Source organism: Candoia aspera, chromosome 12 (assembly GCF_035149785.1).
Source record: "Candoia aspera isolate rCanAsp1 chromosome 12, rCanAsp1.hap2, whole genome shotgun sequence".
Taxonomy (NCBI): Eukaryota; Metazoa; Chordata; class Lepidosauria; order Squamata; family Boidae; genus Candoia; species Candoia aspera.
In genome coordinates, this window is record NC_086164.1 from 1,491,116 (window position 1) to 1,505,076 (window position 13,961).

A 13,961-nucleotide genomic window follows, 5' to 3' on the forward strand; every position below is an offset into this window, starting at 1 on the left:
GAGTTAGCAGGTTCAATGAAACCCCTAGCTAGGTTTTTGTCAATGAATTCCCTAAGCGTGGCGAGCTCTTTGGGAGACATGGGGTATATTTTTGGTTGGGGTAACTTGACATTAGGTAAGAATTCAATGGCACAATCTGTTTTTCGGTGGGGTGGCAAGCGATCTGCTTCCTTTTCCCCAAATACCTCAGCTAGATCTTGATATTGACTGGGCAGCCCCTCTAGAGGTTGAAGTGTTTGCACAGTGGTGTGTGCCACCCCTCCACCCTCCATGTCCTCCAGGAGGTCCTTTTCGGGGACTTTGTAAAACCCATCTGCAAAAGTAACAGTTCTATGTAGCCAGTTGATGAAAGGATTTTGTTGTACAAACCAGGGCATGCCTAAAATAACCAGAGGACCCCCCACTGGAGCTACAACAAAAGGTAGTTTCTCCCGATGGGAACCCATTTGTAAGGCAACCAGTCCTGTGGAATGAGTGACTGCTTTCCCCCCCGCCATAGTTCCATCCAATTGGGTGAAGATCATAGGTCTTGGCAAAGGAAACGTGGGCAGTTCCAGAGCCGCTACGACATCAGGGTGCATAAGGGAACAGGAGCAGCCCGAGTTGAGCATGGCCCAAACTTCCACAGTTTGGGTTTTTGATCCTAGTTTAACTTTTACAGTCAGTGTAGGAAAATTCCCACTCACCGAATCGTGGTCATGCCCGGTTTCTTCCACCTGCCCAACGGCACCCTTTAGGGCAGGTGGTATGCGTTTCCCGCCAGCTGTTCAAATTGTAATTCCTCGTCCTCTTCCCCGAATGGTAGCTCTTGAGGGTCGAGCTCTGCGATGGCAGCTTTCATTTTTCGTGGCGGGGCAGACGGCTTCACTGGAGGTTTCGCCTGTCGTTCCTCTGGTCGACGTCTAGGGCACAAAGTGGCGCGATGTCCTTCTTTTCCACATCTCAGGCACTGACCTTTGGAAAATCGTCGCTCCTTTTCCTCTTCCCAGGTTTTTGGTTTGGGGCAGCTGGCCGGTCCAGTCATCCACGCTCCTCTGGCCAGTCGGGATTGTCTAAGTTCTTTAGTATGGGCATAGGTTTGCAGGGCGTTTTCAGCGCTGCCTGCCAACTGAATCCATCCGTGTAGCGTTTTAGGGTCGTCTCTTCCCAGTGCCCAACGGAGGATTTCTGGTTCTAGCCCTTGCTTGAACATTTCAATGAAAGTTGGCTCGGACCAATCTTCCACCTTCCCTGATACGGCTTTAAATTCAAGCGCGTAATTTGCAACGGAGAGGGATCCTTGATAGAGTTTTCTTAGGGCATTCTTTGCGGTCTCTTGGGCTAATGGGTCCTCGAAGTGTTGTTTAAGAGCCCAGAGAAAGTCATCGAAGTCCTCTAATTCAGTTGCCTCGGCTTGGCACAGTTGCGCATACCAATCAGCTGCCCTCCCTCTCAGTTTATTGGAAATAAAATTAATTTTGCCATGTTCTGAACGAAAACTCCGGCCCCAATCCTCCATGTAGTGCTTGGCATTAGTGATAAAGAAGGAGAGTGTGGTGGGATCCCCATCGAACTTCACCCCAAATGGTGGGAAGTTTCTTACCGGCTCGGCTGGCTGTGGCGGCTCCGTAAACGTCAACGTACGCCGAGCCCCCAGGGGTGGTCGATCTCTTGGAAGTCTTGGCTCTCGTCCTCCTCCCTGGCGGGATGCTCGAGTCCTGCTCCTTCCCCTGGGTGGTAGGGTGCTGTGTCTTGGGTAAGCCAGCTGTGGCGGCTCTTCCTCCCAATCTTCTTGAGTTGGTTCTGCACCCCTGGGGAGATCCTTAAGTATTGTCACTATCAGGTTCATTTTGTCCTCGATTGCCTTTACGCGAGCCGGAGTGACCGGTTCTTCCATGGGTTGGTTAGTTACCACCACCCTCAGCGACAAGGGGATTTCAGGCTCCCAGGATAGTTGTGGGGACCCCCTCCCCGTTGCTCTTTCCACTACGGTTTTGTGTTCACTCCTGAGGCTCTCCTGCATGGATATTAGTAATTCATCTAATTGGACATCCCGCAGTTCTCGACGTGCTGCTCTTTGCGCTCTCGAAGTTAGAGCGGGCCGGGCTCTTGCCCCATCCTGCTCTTCCTCGCTCCCTTCACTCACGCGAAGCTGTTGTTGGTCGGTCATCGCTAGCTCTCCCTCTTACCCAACGAATGGATGGGGCTAGCGGAAGATGATTGGAATGATTCTCAGCTTTATGTAATGGTTGCCTAAACCCAAATACTCAGTCTCACAAGCTCGGGCTTAAGGATAACTGATTTATTAAAGGAATAGTATGCAAATACAGAGAAAGCTGAGAATAAGCAAAAGCGCGCCAAATACAAACTTAAAAGCTTTGCCTGTGAGCCAGTCCCGCCCCAATCACCCGTCAGTGCGCACCCCCTCCCAGGTGCTAGAAACCGTTACACGCGCCTGGGAAAGTAACCTTGAACAGGAGCGCAAACCCAAACACACATTCCACGGCTTCAAAACATCGGAAGACGGAGGAATGGAAAAAGCCTGAAAGGGCGACTGAACACGGGAAAGAACTTGACATGTGAAACGTTACAATGTTAACAGAACATTGAAATGGGGAACATGACAGGAGTGTGGCGTTAGGGCCACAAGGACTGTCAGCTTGAACAAAAGAAAAGTGGATCTCCTGAACCAAGGTTCTTGCTCATTGCTTCTGGTGTGCCTCTGTGGGAGCGAGCAGCTCTAAGGCCCCCATAAGTCCTTCCTAAAAATCACCCGCTTGAATAATTACAGGCTCTCTTTGAAGAAGAGGACGGGAAAGAGTACATCTACAAGGAGCCCAAATTAACTGGCCTCTCAGAAATATCCTTCCGGCTGCTGAAACTTTACGGAGAGAAGTTTGGAGCTGAAAATGTCAAAATTATCCAGGACTCAAATAAGGTAATGGGAAAGCATGGCCCTGATTCTTGGCAGAGTAGGACCGCGTGACAAAGGGTGGCGCTGACTCCCTTTCACTGGAGAGGTTGAAAGAGAAGCTGGACAGCCGTTTGCCTGGGATGCTTTCATTGGGGTTCCTACCCTGAGCGAGGGGTTGGACTTGATGGCCTCAGGGGACACACCCAACTCTGTTTCTGAGTTCTGATTTATTCATGGTCTGATCAAAGCAAAATGGCCAATCTGGCTAGTCTCACCCGAGAGTTTGCTGGGCAAGCCGTTTGGCTTAGACCAGCTTTGCCAGTGGAGGAGCTGACTTGCCATGATCCATAAAAGGTCTGTTTTGCTCCCAGGACACAGCTCAGCCCTGGGCTGGGCTTGGCATGCTGCCCCAGGGTTGCGTTAAGTCACAGAGACAAATGGGGGAACTTTGGTGTGCCCCACACACAAACACCCCCCTCCATGGTCTGAAGGCTCCTCGCCTGAGCTGGCTGTAGGGGTCCTGGGGGGGCACTTCTTTCCGGTTGCCATCATCTCAGGAGGTTCCCAGATGACCACGGTAGGCTGGGGATCCTGCAAAGTTGGTCTCCTGTCCGGAGATCCCTGGACATCCAGCTGGGTTGATCACCTTTCAGTTCCAGTCAACACCATCCATTTTCTTATTCCAGGTGAACCCCAAGGACTTAGATGCTAAGTATGCTCACATTCAGGTGACCTACCTGAAGCCATTCTTTGACGAGAAGGAGCTCTCGGAGAGGAAGACAGATTTTGAAAGGAACCACAACATCAGCCAGTTTGTCTTTGAGACGCCATACACCTTGTCTGGGAAGAAACACGGGAGCGTGGAGGAGCAGTGCAAGAGGAGGACCATCCTCACCAGTGAGTGTCTGTGTCTGTGCGTGGTTTTTTTATGTTAAGTAATTCAGAGGCTGATTGCCCGTCTTCAGAACAGGTTGGTTCAAAGGCTTACTTAGGAAAAATAGACACCCCATCTAGACAAGAGCAGAAGAGCATTTGCAGCTGCTAGAAGTCATGGCAAAGACAACACTACCGTTTGTTGAAATGGAGGCCAGTAAATAAACTGTCTCGAGGCTAAAACGCTCAGAAGCTGCAGAAACTCAGATCAAGACGAAGACAGTCCCTTCTTCTGGGGAGGTGGTCCTTTCATCTCAATGTCTCAAAAGCCAGAAATTGATTGATTAGTTGATTAATCGATTGATTAATTGATTACACGCCAACAAGCCAGTGTTGACTCTTAGCAACCACCTAGATAGATTTTCTCCAGGAGGATCTGCCCCTCACCTGGTCCTTCAGGTTCTCCATCGCCACCGTCACTGAGTCCCTCCACCTTGCTGCTGGCCGTCCTCTTCTTCTTTCCTTCCACCTTTCCCAAAAGTGGAGCCTTCTCCAGAGAGCTGCGTCTTTGCATGATGTGTCCAATGTAGGGCAATTTGAGTCTGGCCATTTCTGCCTTGAGTGAGAACTCTGGGTCGATTTGCCCCTGGGCATTCTGGCAACACGTCAGAGGAGCCGCCCTAACCACTCACAGACATGAACAGTAACATGAACATTGAAAGCAGTGAAAAGGAAATCCTGGCTTCCAGTGAGGGTGTGTGTGTGTGTGTTGCTCTTTGCTGTTCTATTTCCTACCTTAAACAAGTATGTTGGGGGCTGGGGGGTGGGCAGGACTAGGGGAAGGCTGTGGCACTCTTGAGTTTTAAGGCGCTTTTGGACTGTGACTGAGTCCAAGTCCCAAGCATTTCTGTGAACATCCAGCAGGCCCTGGCACAATCTCCAAAGGCTTTCGTCCTCTTGGATGCTGCAGAGTAAGAGGTCCCAAAATGCTATGAGATTTAGCAATCTCAGTAGCTTATGAACAAAGGGGAGGCATCATTCAAAAAGCTGCCAAACCTTGACCTACGTGCATCTATTAATCCTCCAAGAATGTTGGCATGGACTCCCAGTTTTCCTGTCTGCATTACTTACTGTTTGTTGAGACTTCTGTCTTTACTCCAAGCCTGGTCAGATTACGTTAATGTCAACAGACCAATTAGAACTTCAGGGGGCTCCTTGGGGCCTCATTTCTCAGAAGCAGAGATTTATTTTGAGCTAAATCTCATAGGTAGGGAACACTTAGCTCTCTAGATGGTCCTCCTCACAAGGGTCACCAACGCTGTGGCCTGGTTCTTCCTCCTAGCCTGCAACGCTTTCCCGTACGTTAAGAAAAGAATCCCTGTTAACTGCGAACAGCAGGTCAACTTGAAGCCGATCGACGTGGCAACTGATGAAATCAAAGAAAAGACATCAGAACTGCAGCAGCTCTGTGCTTCACCCGAGGTGGACATGATCCAGCTGCAGTTGAAACTTCAGGGTGCTGTTTCGGTGCAAGTAAGCAGCTGGGCACATCTGCCCTGCAAGGAAATATTCCCCTGGCCAGAAACAGGGAGAGTGGTTGATTTGGCAGAGTTTAGATCAGTGTTTCTCAACCTTGGCAACTTGAAGATGGGTGAACTTCAACTCCCAGAATACCCCAGCCAGCATAGCATAGCTGGCTGGGGATTTCTGGGAGTTGAAGTCCACCCATCTTCAAGTTGCCAAGGTTGAGAAACACTGGTTTAGATAGAAGGATCCTTCTAGCTCTGCCGTCAGTGCCTTTCCACTGTAAACTACCAACAGTTTAAACATAGTTTAGTGAATAAACCACCATGGGTTCGGTTCACACAGCCAGATAAGCCAGAAACCAGGGCTTCCTTTCTGAAGCCCAGCCCATAATTTTGACTCTTCCAGAAGGCCTATAGGATCCCTCACCCTGACATTCCATAAATCATGGCCGTTCTGCTGGGGTGTCAGTGTTTGCCCTGTGTGTTTTTCTGCATTTAATGCAAGGGGCTTAGCTGGAGACCCCAAACCTCCTGTATATGGACAGTGAAGCTTAAAATCAGGGGCACCATTTCCTACCATTTCAAGGTAGGGCCTAAACCAGGCTAGATCTAGCCTTTAAAAGCCAAGTGTTCTGTTCTCGGCTGCTTGCTTTTAGGCTCTGATCCTGCCCAAGTTCAAGGGGGTACAAAGAGGAATCTTTGCTTCCCACCCCTAACGGCTGTTGGATCCAGAGGCTGAGGGGCATGGGGGCTTTGAGGACCCCTGGTGTGCTTCCCCGAGGCATTGCCAGCATGGCAGGTCACCACATGCCGGCGTACATGGGCTTTGTGCTCTGATCCAGCATCAGAGAGCTGCTTAATTAGTCTCTTTCTCAGCTGGTCTCTTTCTAACTGTAACCCTGTTATGTGGGGGTGGCCTTAGGTCAACGCCGGACCTCTGGCGTACGCGCGGGCTTTCCTGGATGACAAGCACTCCAGCAAATACCCTGCGAAGAAGGTGACCGAACTCAAAGACATGTTCAGGTTGGTATCTTGGACTTCCGTTCTGTACCACTCTGCTCTTCTTGGGCAATAGAACCCCAAGCCGTCTCCCATCCAGGCACTGACCAGAGGCAGACCAGCTGTGCCAGACCCCTCTGAATTTCTGGGTACAGTTCAAAGTGCTGGACCTTATCTATCAAGTCCTTCGTGGCTCTGGTCCAGGTTCTCTCAGGAACCAGCAGCTCCAGGTAGAACTCCCCTGTCCTAAGCTGGATTGGTGAAGGCATGCTTCCAAGCCCTGCCCCCCAAACAACCCCTTCCCCCATATAAGGATGGCCCCTTCCCACTTCTGGTTAGCGTCTGCTGAAAGGTTGCAAAACGTTCCTTGTTCCCCAGGCTTGCGGATCATCATTTGTTGATTTGGGGTTTATTGACTGCCTTACTTTGTACTCCTGTGACAATGGGCTGTGGTTGATTATTTATGCAAGCTGGCTGCAGTTTTACAATTGCTCGGGAACCGTGTGAAACAAGGAGACTAATTTAACATCAGCAGAGTAGCTGATTGGAGCTCCTAAGGACAAGTCCTAACTCTTCTCTAGTGTGGTGTTTCTTAAAGTGTGGTCTGAGGACCTCTGGGGGTCCCCCAAGACCTTCTCAGGGGTCCTCGGAATCAAAATGATTTGCCAGATATTGAATATATTTGCAAAAATTTAAAGCAATGTCACTCTTCTCATTATTATTTTTACTTGTTTAAAAACATAGGGTTTTTTCATGAAAAATACCTCATGTTAATATTGAATGGGTTTAATATTATTATTTTTACATGATTTGATAAATAAATATTCTACGAAGGCATCAATTTTAGTTTTTAATACAGAACAGATTGATAAATACAACCCATACCAACAAAAGCTCTTTTAGGGGGTCCTCCATAATAAGTGGGAAGGAGCCCTCAAAGCAAGATGTTTAAGAAACGCTGCTCCAGTGCCTTTGGCATCTGACTGGGCATGTCTGTTCTGGCTGGCTGGCTCCTTACCATCCCAGCTGCACTGTGCCCTTTTGAACTTTGCTCAAGCAAATTAGGCAAATACAGAGCCGCATCCTTCCCAGGGCCGTGCTTTGGAAAGGCAGGGTGCCAAGTGTACACCCAACTCTGGAGAATGCTGCCAGGCCCTCCCCAGGACCCTTGGACTGCCAGCATCTCCCGACAGAAAGCAGGGCCTGGAATGTCACTGATTAGCAAAAAGGACGTGAATTCTTTCTAAACTGGAGGATGGGGTGGGAAAGTGGTTGGATTAGGAGGGGGGGCAGGTTCCAGTCCCCACTCAGCCCCAGAGGCTCCCTGGGGCATCCCTCTGAATCCAAGATGGTTGTTGGCTTAGGACTGGGGAGACCCAGGTTTGCCCCCCCCCCCAGACCCTGGAGCTTCCTGGGGGCTTTGGGCCCGTCCCTCTCCTAGCCCAAGAGACAGCAGGGACAGGATGCTCATGGATCATTTGTGCTCTTCCAACCCAGCCTCCCTCGCAGGGTTGCGGTGGGGAAAATAAGGGGGGGGGAGGGCTGCACACGCCAAGCTGAAGTCTCGGAGAAAAAGCAGGATCTGAATCTAACAGATCAAAAGGAACCCTCAAAGGGTTTCTGAAGAAAAGGGGCAGATGGTCCTTTTGCTTCCTCGGCTCTTTTGCAAGCCCGCTTCGCCGGTGTTTTCTCATGAGTCAGCTTCACCTTGTCTGTGCAAAGCAGGGTGTGGCTTCAGCCGAGCATGCATGGGCCACCTGGGGGTGTTTACTTTGGGGATGCCAGAGCAGCAGGACCCTCCTGGGTGCATCTCCTTCAGGATGCATTTTAGAACGTGGCTGGAATCAGCCCAGAATTGCCGAGCCAAAGAGGGGGGTTCATCCCCTTCTCCCCAGCCCTGCTCTCTCTGCCCCAGGGAAAAGAGAGATTTATTTTATTTATCTTTCCAATTTTGCCACCGCCCATCTCCCCCAAGAAGATTGCCAGGAGAGGAGCAATTGCAGAGCTTCTACCACCTTGATGGGTGCCCTCCCTGGTGTGTCAGATGCTCCTCTCTGCTCCCCCACCCCCCGCCTGGCAGTTTTGCAATTGTCCCAACTATTTCCAGGAACAGAGGTCCTGGCTGGGGGCCTCCCTTTGATCTGGCCAGAAGTTTGGGGCCTTTCTCTGCTTCCCAGAAACAGCATTTCTCTGTTCAAGAAAACAACAACCTTCTATCCTAATACAGTTTACAGTTCCTCCTTGCCTTTCCAAACCTTGCTTTTGCAGGCTGCACAGCCTGCGCTTTAAACCACTCCCACCCCCCACCGCTGATTCCGAGGAAGGGTTGAAACCCAGAGTCAATTTATCTTCCCTCTAGGAAGTTTATCCAAGCCTGTGGAATTGCCCTCGAGTTCAATGAACGGCTAATAAAAGAGGACCAGGCTGAATATCACGAGGAGTTGAAGTCGAACTTCAGGGAGATGGTGAAAGAGCTCTCTGACATCCTGCATGAACAGGTGAGGACCAGGGGGGCGGCCCTGAGAGCAAAGACAGGACAGGCCTCTCCAGACTGTGCCAAGGAAGAAAGACAGCCCCTTGGTGGCATCGTGCTATGCTCTGTGCTTCGACAGCTTGGGTTGCTCAGCACCTGTGTGGCTTTGGGCCGTGAGGGACCTTCGCTTAAAACAAGAGAACGGGGAGGAGCAGAACTGGGCGAAGAAGGGAGCACCTGGGCTGGGCGGCCCAGAGAACGTGGCTGCTTGGGCTGAGGGTGGAGAGGAGTGGCCCAGATGGTGCAGAGGCCAAGCAATGGTGGGGCCAACTCCCAAGCTTTGCACCACATCTCGGGCCCAGGATAATCCCTAGTCCACCCCTCCAAAGCAGGTGAAGGAAGGAATAGCTCAGGCCAGGACCAAACGTGACATGGTTTGCTTGGGGCTTGGCATGGAAGGCCTGTGCGGCTGCTTATGAACCTGGGATGCAAAGCTTAGTGTGGTGAACACAGCCGTCCTGTTTAAGGTCATTTGCAAACAGAATCAAAACAAGGATGTTTTATCTCTCTGTTGCAACATGGGTTGGGTGAGGGAGCCCAGACATCCAAACCCTTCCCACTTTACATGCTCCACCCTCGCCCAAGCTGTGCCCTTTCCATTCTCTGCAGCTGGATTTGCATAGAAGGGGCAAACCAGGCTCATATTCAAATGGAGAAGGATGTGCTGCCATTGGCACTGCTTCAGTTCTGTTCTTGTTCCTTCTGGATTGTTTGCCCTGGGAAGAAAACAGGACTGGCCCTCCTTGGTGCCAGACAGACAACCCAAGGGTTACCAAGCCCCAAGTAGCCAGAATAGCATTCTCTGATTTTCCCATCTTTAGAAGACTTTTCGTGGTCTGAGTCAGAAGCTGCAGGACGAAATCAGGGGAGGGGGCACAGGGAGGGCACTGTTGCCTGGACATCCTGAAATACATTCATGTTGGAAGCAGAGGCTTCCAGAGGAAAACCCTTGTCTGGATCGAGTTTGCTGGCCCCCCTCTGTCCCACTAGGGACCCAGGAGGGAGCCTCTTCCAGAGGCAGACCCTTTAATTGGTTTCTCTGTTTACTTTACTGCTCCACTGCCTGTCAGTCCCTACAATCCCACCCCTTGCCAGCAAGGTTTAAACAGCCAAAACTTAACCAAACCATAAGCAGTATTACGCAATAAAACATTTCCCTGCCAAGGAATCCTAAACGCCACGTATCCTCTTACACAGCAGGAATCTCTTGAATTGTCTCCCCCTCCAAGGCCAGTTGCAGTAACCAGGTTTTGACTGCTAATAATGTAGGGCAGATCTCTCTTGGGGGTGGGGGGGGGCTGTTCCATGGGGCAGCAGTGGCCTCGCAGCTCAGAATTGGCCATATTAATTGCAGCAACTGCTGTGCTCCGGGGTCCGTGGAAAAACATTTCCCAGCCTTGTCTAGAGATGGTGGGGAAGGGATTGCGCGTGCGCGCACGCGCGCACACACACACACACACACACACACCAGTCTTCCACAGGCAGATCTGAAAGGAACCCTGGGATGCTCCTCCTGCAAGCTGCAGACCTCTCTGAGTTGCTTCATGCTTAAAGAAGATGTTGGGAACAGAGGGTGGGCCCTGGGAAGATCTGCAAGGCTAATGCTAGTGCTGGAATCTAGAAAGAAGCTGGAAGACAGAACCTCCTTTTTGCCTCCAGAGGTGGTGAAATGGCAGCGATGTTGACAGCAACAGCGCAGGGCAAAGCCCCTTGTGCACAGGTTTTTCTCCAAACCCTTCTAGAGGGAGTGGGCTTCCCGAACTCCTGGCTCTGAGAAGCTGCTCAGAAAGGTGTGGGCAGTATCTGCTTTGCAGGAAACTTCCCAGTGTGGTCCTAGCACACACACCCCCCGCCATCTGCAACAATTTAGGAGAAATATGTGGATTCCACCTCTGAAATCAGGGTTGCAAAATTAAAAGTGGATCTGCAGTACCTTGGAGTGAAAAGGAGCTGTTTATGATTCTGGCTTTTTATGAAAAGCAAAAACAGAATGAGAGAAAAACCACACTGGGGATTACCCAGTGCAGAAATCAAGGGTTTGGTCTGCAAGCCAGTTAGCATTTTTTTGGTCTCTGTTCCCCATGAAATTACTCAAATGATCTTTTAAAAAAAATGAAAGGAGCCCACACTCTGTTTTTCACAAGTGAGCCCCAGTGGGCGGCAGACCGCCAGGGGACTAAGTCCCACCGTCCTTGGAAAAACCAGCTGGGCGCCAAATATGTCATGGGTGAACAGATGGCTGCCTGCTGTCCCATGCACAACCCAAGATGCATGGCCTTTAGAGCAGGCTCCCCACCCCACCCACACCCGCCTGCCATAATCCCCATCCAGCACAACTCTGCGCAGCACCCTCACATGTCTCTGGAGAAGGGATCTGGTGGAAACAGGATGGCCAAAATAATAACAAGCAGAGCAGCAGCCCAGAGAAGGCTCAGCTAGTCTGGACGATGTTTGGGGTCTGGCCTGGCAAAGAACATGCTTGTGGAATGAAACAGGAAAGGTGGTTGGAAGACAGTCATGCCAGGATCAGGAGCCAAGGAGACAGAGTGCCCAGGAAGCTGGATGAATTTTCATGGCACAAAAGAGAATTTAGGAACAAGTCCCTTTCGCCAAATGTCCCTCCTTGCAGTCTGAAAAGGAATCACTGCCGCAAAGGAGCATGGGAAAAAAGTAAAAATTGTCTGCTCGACACCCAGGGACTTCACGGACAAATCATTTTCTTGGCAACTGTACAGAAATGATTTGCTTTCTCCCAAGATGGATTGTTGGCCTCCACTCTACCCTACAGCCCCAGGATCTTTTGGAGGTCTCCCATCCACACACTAATCTGGCCTGGCTTGCTCAGGTTGGAAGGCCGGAGAAGGTCAGCCAGTTGCCACTCAGAGAAAAAAGCTTCATTTAAATCATTTGTTTTTTAAAAAATTGATGGATCTGATTCACTCTCCACGCTTCCAAGGATCTAAGTCTTTGGTTAACCAGCTGCCCCCAAACAGGGTGACCAAATGACACCCGTCTTCCATTTGGCACCATTTAGTACGACAATAAAGCCGCTAGGAAGGAAAGTGAAGTTACTATTGAGTCAGGCTCAGTTCCCGGCCACAGCCATGCAGTCTGCATAGGGACAACAATATGGAAGCCTTTTCAGCTTCTCCGTCAAGCCTGCAGTCCTGGGATTCCCCGATAGTTCTCCCCCAAGCGTCAGTGAAGGCTGACATTGCTTAGGTTTTCAGGGTCAACCAGGGCTGCCCCCCACCCCCAGTTTGTAGGGCTTAGATTACCATCTTTGTGTGTTTGCTGGAAAAGCATGCTGCTCATTTCCAGCAATAGTGGTTGGAGAAGGGAGGATGGGTCCCCCATTCCTAGGGACCACCTTTCCTGATGTGTCTTTGTGGGGGGGCACGTTTTGCTCCCCACCTCTGCACACAGATTGCCCTGCTGCTCTGCTCAGTCTTTGTTTGCAGTTTCTGAAATAAACCAAATGATGGGAGAAGCAGTGCCCAAGCAAGGGCCGGTTGCAATTGATGATGGGGACGGTGCCTGGCCCAGAGCCCCCGCCAAAAGAACTGGTGATGGGGGTGCAGCCATGGCAGGAGAAAAGATCCCCCCCCCCCAGGAGCAGCTCTGGTCATCAGGAGGAGTTGTGCTTTGCCCTTCTCTTAATTAATCCTTCCATTAGGACCCTTGATAAACAGCGGGTGGGCAGCAGAGTGGATCCTTCTGTTGGGGTCTGGTTGGAATCAAGTGGCTGGGCTGAATCCTCCACTGATTTACAGGACCTGCCTTTGCAGGGCGATCTGTCAGTTCGAGGGCTGGGAAGCTCTACGCTTCCCCCACCCCGGGCTTCTTCCCCCGGTTTGAGAAGAATCCGCGCAGCAAAGAAAAGCGAAGCAAAGTCCTGCCAACACGAAGCCTCAGAGTGCAGTGATGCTGTCGGGAGTAGCCACGAATTTCCTTGGGGGGGGGGCGCATCAGGAAGCAGGCTGCGTTCAGTCCCCCCTTTGGTTTTCCCTCGATGTTCTCTTGCTCAAGTCACACCCCGCAGAAGGAACCAACTGGCCCTTGAGAAGACAACGTCTTCACCGCTGAACCGCGGCACTTCCTTGTGGGCTGTTCGTCCCACGGGGGTGGTGGTAGGGGGGCTTTGTTTTGCTGCTGAGCCTGCCCAGAGGAGCAGCTGAAGCCCTGCTTTCCCACTCATGGGGTTTTGAAACATGGACCACAGGCAGGGAAGAGTTGGCACCTCAATAACCTCTCTCCTTGTCTTTGTTTCCTTCCTCATGCTGCCCTTGCAATAACAGCTCTGAGGACCAGGTTGGGTAATGCCACACTGTTTTCATTTCTCTTGGCCAAATACTTTTCTCCCACTCTGGGGCGGAGAGGCCCGTGCTCACTCAGCTTTCATTTTCAGATCTACCAAGAAGACACCAGCCACCCGTCCTGGATGCCAAACACCCTGCACGTCTTCTGTGCCATCAGCGGGACCTCCGGGGAAGGGTACAGCTCCTTCTGAACCAACGTGGAGCCTCAGAATGGAACCGGGCACACTCAGCAGATCTTTCTCAGGAATAATCTGGATGCTGCCTGAAACGGGGGGGCCTCCAAGCTGGAAGGCTCCCGCCCCCTCTTGCTCAAAGGGGGGCCCACAGGGTACTTGTTTGAGCCAGGAAAGTGCCTCCCCGCTTTCTTTTTCTACCCGTCTCCGTTGCATTGTGCTAAACGTACCTCGAAAGCATTTTTCAGCCCGTTTCACTGAATGACAGACTTCAAAATCATTCCCTGTAAAGCTGTACAATGGAATATAATAAAGCGGGAAGCTGTTTTTGTAAGGCGCGCATGGGTTGTGTGGGTGGGAGGCATCTGCCTCTCCGATAGGAAGCAGAAACCGTGTTGGTCCCCAGGCCTAGGTGGAATCTCACGGTTCCCCCCATGAGGAAGAGCAAAACGTTGCCCTGAAAAAGTTTCCGAGCATTTCCTGTGTTTGCTCAACCTGCCTACTTGGGTTGCTTAAAAGCGGGGGGGGGGGGGGGGGGAAGGGAGATGTGGGAACTTTGCATGCAAGGTTAGGCTGTAGTTTGTTTGTGGTGGTTCTTGGCAAACCCGTCCAGGACGGCTTCATGCTGCGCAGGCCAAGCCTTTG

General features: G+C 51.1%; 1 protein-coding gene across 1 annotated transcript in view; it reads left to right on the forward strand.

Moving 5' to 3' along the window:
• DOCK11 (dedicator of cytokinesis 11) overlaps window positions 1–13,650 on the forward strand; it is a 76,747-nt gene extending 63,097 nt beyond the window's left edge. The window contains exons 49-54 of the mRNA XM_063313746.1: window positions 2,771–2,917; window positions 3,580–3,790; window positions 5,109–5,299; window positions 6,215–6,315; window positions 8,651–8,789; window positions 13,233–13,650. Of these exons, the coding sequence (XP_063169816.1) occupies window positions 2,771–2,917; window positions 3,580–3,790; window positions 5,109–5,299; window positions 6,215–6,315; window positions 8,651–8,789; window positions 13,233–13,334 (891 nt within the window). The 3' untranslated portion in view covers window positions 13,335–13,650. The remainder of the gene's footprint in view (window positions 1–2,770; window positions 2,918–3,579; window positions 3,791–5,108; window positions 5,300–6,214; window positions 6,316–8,650; window positions 8,790–13,232) is intronic.
• The last annotated feature ends 311 nt before the right edge of the window (window positions 13,651–13,961 follow it).